We start from the raw sequence: 8277 nt of genomic DNA, 5'->3' as shown, positions 1-8277 counted from the left end.
GGTTCCTGGTGCGGCCGCCCTTGACCACCATTGCAAACCACCTGTGGGGCCTGGGCGGTTCCGAGGCCCGGTGAGACTGGCGTGCAGGCACCCGCTCTCTTGGGCCAAGGCCTGGGTGGGGGCAGCCGGCCTCGCACCCTCCCCTCCTTGGGGCTCAGGATGCCCCCTGGTGGCTGAGCGTGATGGCGCACGCTTGTAGCACCAGCGCTCGGGAAGGTCTCTGGGAGTTGAGACCGGCCTGGGCTGCCATGTGAGCCCAAGCTGCACAGCTGAGTCCCTGTCTCAGAAAGATTAAATGGAGGGGCCGGGGAGATGGTGCTCGGCAAGGGCCCGAGTTCTGCCAATAAATAATAAATGGATAATAAAAGAGAAGGCCCTGGCAGGCCCAGGACAAGATGACAAGGCTTAGCCCAGTAACTGGTCATAATCTTGTTTACACATGGAGTCTTTTTTTTTTTTTTGGCAGAACCGAGGATTGAACTCAGGCCCTTGTGCTTGCCAGGCAAGCGCTTATTCTACTGAGCCATCTCCCCAGCCCCGACACATGGAGTCTTGACACCTCAGACACCCTGAAATTGTAAGTGCTGAGCCCCAATTCCCTCCTGGGCTCTCGTAGCCACCTCTGCCCCCTCCCAAGCAAACAGTCAGGGCAGGAGGGCAGGCTGCCTTCAGCCCCTCGGGTCCTCTGCTCGGCCCAGGACTCCCAGCCGCGCTCTGCTGCCTGGCCCACCTTTCCAGAGCTCCTCCTGGCCAAGGACAAGGAGGGGACGGGCCGGCAGAAAGCCCAGGACCCAGCTCCAGGGTGGCCCGGGGACCTGCCTCATGTCACCAAGGCCCTCGCTGCTCCCAGATCTCTGCACCTCCCAGAACCCACTTTTTAACAAGGCCTCCCTGGGTGCTTTATGATGCCCATGAAATAGATCCCAGTTCAAGACCAGCCTAGGCTACAAAGTGAGCTGAAGGCCAGCGTCAACCGCATGGGGAGACCCTGTCTCAAAAAAAAAACTATTACAAGTCTTACAACGCCTCAGAACAATGCCCACTTTAACCCCAGCTACTTGGGATGCAGAGGCAGGAGGCAGGATGACTGCAACGTATGAAACTACCAGCCTGCACAACTTCATAAAAACGTGTCATTTTTTAAAAGAGGGGTGCCAGGGAGATAGCTCAGTAGAATAAGTGCTTGCCTGGCAAATGCAAGGGCCTGAGTTCAATCCCCGGTTCCTCAAAAAAAAAAACAAAAGTTAGAAAAAGAAAACAAGGTTTAAGCTGGCGTGGTGGTGCACACCTGTAATCCCACGCAGCAGTCAGGAGGCTGAGGCAGGAGGTTCGCCTGAGTTTGAGGTCAGCCCAGGATACATACTGAATCTCTGTCTCAGAAAGACAAAGGAGTTAGGATGCAGCATCTTCCGGGGTGTTTCCCATGGGGGCTTAGCAAGGCCATGTCTCCAAACCTCAAAGCCAAAAGACAAAATTAGAAAGAGCGCAGGATGAAGCTCAGGGCAAAGGCCCTAGGTTTTTTTTTTTTTTTTTTTTTGTGGAACCGGGGATTGAACTCAGGCCCTTGCGCTTACCAGGGAAGCGCTTGTTCCACCGAGCCATCTCCTCAGCCCCAAAGGCCCTAGGTTTAACCCCAGAAGACCAGGCAGCCCCTGTCCCTAGTCCACAGGAAAGCATCTATCGAGATTCAGAAGCCAAGTTGGTGTTTAAAACGGAAACATTTTTATTGACAGCCCAAGGCCACACGGATTCCACAGAACGGAAGGCGTGAGAGGGGGCCAGGAATCCACAGAACGGAAGAACTGTGAGACCAGGCGGGCGAGTCCCAGTGCGCAGGTCAGTACTCCTCCCCCTCGTCCTCGCCCTCCACGCTGTCGGCTCCCACCTCCTCGTAATCCTTCTCCAGGGCGGCCATGTCCTCCCGGGCCTCGGAGAACTCGCCCTCCTCCATGCCCTCGCCCACGTACCAGTGCACGAAGGCCCGCTTGGCGTACATCAGGTCGAACTTGTGGTCCAGGCGGGCCCAGGCCTCGGCGATGGCCGTGGTGTTGCTCAGCATGCACACGGCGCGCTGCACCTTGGCCAGGTCCCCGCCAGGCACCACGGTGGGCGGCTGGTAGTTGATGCCCACCTTGAAGCCCGTGGGGCACCAGTCCACGAACTGGATGCTGCGCTTGGTCTTGATGGTGGCGATGGCAGCGTTGACGTCCTTGGGGACCACGTCGCCGCGGTACAGCAGGCAGCAGGCCATGTACTTGCCGTGCCGGGGGTCACACTTCACCATCTGGTTGGCCGGCTCGAAGCAGGCGTTGGTGATCTCCGCGACCGTGAGCTGCTCGTGGTAGGCCTTCTCCGCCGAGATGACGGGGGCGTAGGTGGCCAGGGGGAAGTGGATGCGGGGGTAGGGCACCAGGTTGGTCTGGAACTCGGTGAGGTCCACGTTGAGGGCCCCGTCGAACCGCAGGGAGGCCGTGATGGAGGACACGATCTGGCTGATGAGGCGGTTCAGGTTGGTGTAGGTGGGGCGCTCGATGTCCAGGTTGCGCCGGCAGATGTCGTAGATGGCCTCGTTGTCCACCATGAAGGCACAGTCTGAGTGCTCCAGGGTGGTGTGCGTGGTCAGGATGGAGTTGTAGGGCTCCACAACGGCCGTGGACACCTGGGGCGCCGGGTAGATGGAGAACTCCAGCTTGGACTTCTTGCCGTAGTCCACTGACAGGCGCTCCATCAGCAGGGAGGTGAAGCCGGAGCCGGTGCCCCCGCCGAAGCTGTGGAACACCAGGAAGCCCTGCAGGCCCGTGCACTGGTCGGCCTGCGGGGAAGGGAGCGCGGCGGGTGAGTGGCAGGCACCTGCACTGCGGCGGGCCTTGTGCGGCCCCTGGGGCTTGAAGCTGCCCACGGCTTGCCAAGCAGTAGGAAGAGCTGCTCACTGCTAAGCGATTCAAACCACCTTCTGCGACAACCCCTGGGAAGAGGGGTGGGTCTGCTAAAACGCCTTGATTTTGCAAGGTGTTGCTTTGCGGCTCAGGCTGCCCTGGGACTCACTTTGTGGCCCCTGGCTGGTCTCAAGCTCACAGCGATCCTCCTGCCTCAGCCTCCAGGAGTGCTGGGATACAGGTGTGCACACCACACCCGGCACAAAGCACCCTGGAAGGCTCGATTTGCCATCGTAGGAACCACTGACTGCTGGGCCTGGAGGTGCAGGCCTGTCATCCCAGCACTCAGGAGGCTGAGGCGGGAGGATCCTTGCGAGTTCGAGATCAGCCTGGGCTACAAAGTGAGCTCAAGGCCAGCCTGAGCTGCACAGCAAGACCCTGTCATAAGAAGCCAAAGGAACCACCGGCACAAGGGCAGTGTTTTCAGAACAGACCCGTGGTGGCTACGCTCGGAGTGACTTTTCTGACAGGCTGCCCTACCCAGGCAGCTTGGTTTCTGGTTACTTACAAGCTACCCACCAGCATCGGATGACCCCAACACCACACTTACCCAACCGTCCTGGTGAGAAGGAAGCTGCCTGCAACTTCGCTCCAGGGAGCCAGCCCTCGGCCTGACCAAAGCCGGGGCGGCGTTCCTGCAGCTGCACCCCAGCACCAGCTTCCATGGGGGCGCCCTGCTCCGTCCCCAGGAAGCCCCCGACTCCTCCTCCACCTCCAGCTTCGTCGGAGGGCTGGGCTCTACCTGGTTGCCGTGGTCTGAACTTTTGCTGTGTGGGCCGAGGGCCACGCGTGCACGCCCCACAGTGCCACCTCTGAGCTCAATCCCCAACCCTGAGCTCTGTGAGCATGGGGCACAGGCCCCAATTATTATTATCGTCTCCTTTGAGACAGGGTCTCCCTGCGCAGCTCAGGCCGGCCTGGAGCCCACTTCTGTAGCCCACGCTGGTCTTGGACTTGCAACAATCCTCCTGCCTCAGCCGCCCAGACTGCAGGCATTACAGGCGTGTGCTATTACGTCCAGCTTTTTGTTTTGTACCGGGAACCAAACTCAGGACCTTGCACTTGCCAGGCAGGTGCTCGTGCCACTGAGCCATCTCCCCAGCATGCAAGTGTCACTTTAATTACACAGACTGACTCCCAGCTTGGCAGGCCACACCTGTGCGCCTGGGAGCCCGAGGCAGGAGGACTGTGGACTATACAGTGAGATCCTGTCTCAACTAATAAAAGCAAATGCTTGCCAAAGAAAAACTCTAACCCCAATTTAAAGTTTTCAAAGCACAGCACTCACCAGTTTGCGAATTCGGTCCAAGACCAGGTCAATGAGCTCCTTGCCGATGGTGTAGTGCCCGCGGGCATAGTTGTTGGCGGCGTCCTCCTTGCCTGTGATGAGCTGCTCAGGGTGGAAGAGCTGGCGGTAGGTACCAGTGCGCACTTCATCTGGAAGAGAAGAAACCCGACCACCATTGCTAAAAACCTGCCGGGGCCTGCTCAAGCCTGGGGCGGAAACACAGACCTCAGGTCCCGGCACCCTGGGAAACCCTGGGTGTGTCCGAGGGCCACTCACCAATGACTGTGGGTTCCAGGTCTACAAACACCGCCCTAGGCACGTGTTTGCCGGCACCAGTCTCGCTGAAGAAGGTGTTGAAGGAGTCGTCTCCGCCCCCAGTGGTCTTGTCACTGGGCATCTGGCCATCGGGCTGGATGCCGTGCTCCAGGCAGTAGAGTTCCCAGCAGGCGTTGCCAATCTGGACGCCGGCCTGGCCAACGTGGATGGAGATGCACTCACGCTGCGGGAGGAAGGAAGAACAACGCAGGATGACACAGCAGCGCCACACCTGATGACTAACTGGCCTTCCAAGGCGGACAGCCACTTTCGATGCCAGAGGCCGCCCTTGCCCTGGGACTCTTTGATAAGCAAGACCCTGTCAAAGCTGGGCACAGGCCTGCACCCCAGCTGCTTCTGAGCCTGAGGTGGGAGGATCACAAATTCAGGGCCATAGAGCTGGGGAAATGGCTCAGTAGAATAAGTGCTTGCCTGGCATGTGCAAGGGCCCGAGTTCAAATCCCGGTTCTGCAAAAAAAAAAAAAAAAACCCCAAAAGGAAAACAAATTCAAGGCCAAGGCCAGCTAGGGAGTTTAGTGAGGTTGCTTGAAGAAATAAGACCAAGCAAAGCTTGTAAGTGGACCCACAGCACAGGGCGGAGCAAAAACCACTGAAGACGTCAGAAAGCCATGGCTTTGGAGGACCAGAGACGCGGATGAACCCCCAACCCCCGGCAGAGCTGAACCCTCAGGCTGTCTATGAGCAACACAATCCCAGCCCTGCCCACTCCTCCAGCTAATAAAACTCCCTGCTGCAGGGCGATCCCTCCTCTGTGATTGTGTCATTCCTAAATTCATCCCGTGGCTCTTTGATCCTGTTCTTCACAAGAGCTTCTTCCTCTCCCCTTGAGAAGCAGCTGAAACCAGCAACTGCAGCCGTGACTCACAGGAAAAGTGCTACAGCAGCAGCAGCAGCAGCAGCTAGCTGAATTTAAAAGTGTGGTCAGAGCAGCCTTTTCACCAGTGAAAGAATCTTTTTTAAACAATCTAATCTTGAGGAAGAATCTTCTTCCTTCACTTTTTTGGGTTTTTTTATTTTTTGAAGGAACTGGGGATTGAACTCAGGCCCTTGTGCTCGCCAGGCAAGTGCTTATTCTACTGAGCCAGCCCCCGGGCCCCTGGGGGTTGTTTTGAAGACAGGGTCTTGCTATGTAGCTCAGCCTGGCCTGAACCCACTACCGAGTCCAGGCTGGCCTAAACTCAGTGATCCTCCTGCCTCGGCCTTCCACACAGCGGAGGGATCACAGGCCTGTACCATCCTCCCATCTTGGCGCTCGTCAAGGGTGAGAAGGCTCACCGAGGTGTAGGTGTAACAGTTTAAGAACTGAGATGCTTCTTCCCACAACGCATTTATCTCCAACACTGTAGATTTTTCTCTCTAGCAGGGGGCATCGAATCTGCCAACTGTACTGAGCTAGCCCCAGGCCTTTTGATTTTTTGATAAAGTTGCCCAGCCAGGCTAGGTTTGAGTTTGTGAGCCTCCTGAGTAGTGGGGTTACAGGTGTATTGCCACGCTTGGCTACTACAGAATTCCTGAAATTCTAGCATCTCAGGTGGAGGGAAGTACTTGTTCCCTTTCACTGCATGAGCCTAGCTCTTTGAGAGGCTGAGGCAGGCAGGCTGCTGTTTGACACGCAGCCCCAGAGTGCCTTGCACAAGTCCTGGGTTCAAATCCCAGCAGAGGAAGGAAAAAGAGCCAGGTTGGAGACTGGCCAAAAGCTTTTTTAAAAGCTTCCATAGGGCTGATGAGATGGCTCAGTGGTCTAAAGCACCCACTTAGAACAAGCTAAGCTTAAACAAAACACAGGGCCCGCGGTTCAATCCCCCAGCACCACATGCCAGCCAGCCCTGCCCCCTGGTGGGCTGAGCTGGCCACACACACACAAAATAAGTAAATTTTTAAAAAAAGCTTCCATAACTGTCATTTTCCCCCCATCACAGCCCAGTTTCAAGTTCTCGCTTAGTAGGCTGTAAACTCAGCCTCTGGGAATGGGAGACTACTACTACTGTGTGCTAACAAGGCATGAGCCCACCTTTTTTGTTTAAAAAAAATTTTTAAAAAAAGCTTTCTTTTCCCTTCCCTGAGGCAGGGTCGAGTTGCCTAGGCTGGCCTTGAGATCCGTCTGCCTCAGGCCTGGAATTTCAGGCCTGTGTCATCACACCCTGCTAGGTTTTGAGTTCGTAAAACTTAGCCAGTAAGAAACCAACTCAGGGAAACAGTGCGGGCGCTGTGGCACGTGCCCGGAATCCCCAGTGCTTGTGAATCTGAGGCTGGAGAAACACAAGTCCAAACCCACCTGCCTGCGCGGCAAGGAACGAAAGCCCCAAGTAAAATTTTAAAAATTTTTTTAGAAAGAATGTAATTTAACACCCGCTACCTTTTCTAATTTTTATGCCCCAAGATAATAAAAAAAAAACCATGGGAATTTCCACCTTTGACTTTTATGTTTTTGGTTTTTTTTGGCGGAACGGGGGATTGAACTCAGGCCCTTGCACTTGCCAGGGAAGCGCTTATTCCACTGAGCCATCTCCCTGGCCCCAACCTTTGACTTTTATGGCCCCACCTTCCCCCCACGCTCCCCATAAAACAATCAAGGCTCCAGAGCAGCAGACAGAACACAGTCCTTCGGGGAGGACTGGCCCGGCTCCGGGGGTGGCACACAGAGGCGGCTGCTCTGCACTGTCCGTTTCTGTTTACTGTTCCATCAGCTGCGCTGGCACCTGAACTTTGGAAAGTACACCCACAGGAGCGGCAGGAGCCAGCAGCGTTCTCCCTGGAGCCAGGCTGAGCCCAAGCAAGCGCAGTGCTGCGTCAGGGAAGGGCCACTCATCCTTTTCCTGGTCTTTCTTTTTTTCTTTTGAGATAGGGGCTCTGTGCAGTTCAGGCCGGCTTTGAACTAACTCGCTTTGTAGCCCAGGCTGGTCTCAAACTCACTGCCTGAGCCTCCCCTGGGCTGCGGCTGCAGGCGGGCGTCGCACCCAGCGAGATGCGCTGGATTCTAGCAGCCGCCTCCTTCACAGAAACCTTGGGCGCGCCGGGGCTGCGCACGCCAGGGATTCCAGCTCTGGGGAGGCCCGGCCAGGGAGCTCACCAGTGCAAGGCCGACAGTAAGGCCTTGTCTCAAAGCACGCCCCAAAATTACATAAAAAGCCAAACCAACAATCTGTCCTGCCCCCCTTGGTTTGTGCCCTTCCCCTCCTGCCTCAGGCTGCAGAGCGCTGGCACTACCACCACGCCTGGTTTATGTTTTGAAAACCTCTCTGTCGAGCTGGGCAATTCCAGCGCTCTGGCGGCCTGCGGCAGCTAAGAGCACAAGTTCAAATCCAGCCCGGGCATGGGACGTGGGGATGCCGCCCCAGGCTGTGCGCCGGCTGGCGGGCCTCTGTCCCCTCTCAGGCGCCAGGCGGGGTGCTCGGGTGGTGGTGGCCTCAGGCAAGGTGAGGGGGGGCGGCAGCTGTCGCTTAGCCACCCGCAGCACGTGCGCTTCCCCGATGTCGCCGCCGCCGCGCTCTTGCCCTTTAAAACACCCCGCTTCTCAACCCTTCTCGGCAGACCCTTGGGGCCTCCGTGGCTGAGTCAAAGCAGTGCGCTTCAGCCGCACATACTTTCAATAGCTGTGGTCAGACTAAAAATTCCTGTCAGCTGCTCCTTGTATCCCTTTAACAAAAAGAAACTATTTTGAAACACAGGATACAATGATACTTGTTTAAAATGACTTTAGATTTTTTTTTTTTTTTT

At 56.5% G+C, this 8277-nt stretch overlaps 2 protein-coding genes across 2 annotated transcripts in view; one reads left to right on the top strand and one right to left on the bottom strand.

The window, feature by feature from the left end:
* Positions 1–8277, top strand: part of LOC111814145 (zinc finger protein 431-like) — a 629125-nt gene that overhangs the window by 200941 nt on the left and 419907 nt on the right. The window lies entirely within an intron of this gene.
* On the bottom strand, positions 1700–4759 carry LOC101591903 (tubulin alpha-1C chain). Its single transcript, XM_004646609.2, has 3 exons — positions 4501–4759; positions 4225–4373; positions 1700–2812 (listed from the first exon to the last, which is right to left on the bottom strand). The coding sequence occupies exons 1-3, from the start codon at positions 4619–4621 to the stop codon at positions 1838–1840; spliced, it is 1245 nt and encodes a 414-aa protein (XP_004646666.1). The 5' UTR covers positions 4622–4759; the 3' UTR covers positions 1700–1837.

This window comes from Octodon degus, unplaced genomic scaffold (assembly GCF_000260255.1).
Source record: "Octodon degus isolate 3935 unplaced genomic scaffold, OctDeg1.0 scaffold00274, whole genome shotgun sequence".
Taxonomy (NCBI): Eukaryota; Metazoa; Chordata; class Mammalia; order Rodentia; family Octodontidae; genus Octodon; species Octodon degus.
Note: the sequence above shows the minus strand (reverse complement) of the source record. Positions and strands in the feature narration are given on the sequence as shown.

Excerpts from the sequence above, each read along its gene's own strand:
- LOC101591903 (XM_004646609.2), bottom strand. The coding sequence starts at position 4,621 with ATGCCCAGTGACAAGACCACTGGGGGCGGAGACGACTCCTTCAACACC. Across the intron at positions 4,374-4,500 it reads CCTGGAACCCACAGTCATTG|ATGAAGTGCGCACTGGTACC; the intron begins GTGAGTGGCCCT and ends CTTCTCTTCCAG. Across the intron at positions 2,813-4,224 it reads TGGACCGAATTCGCAAACTG|GCCGACCAGTGCACGGGCCT; the intron begins GTGAGTGCTGTG and ends CCTTCCCCGCAG.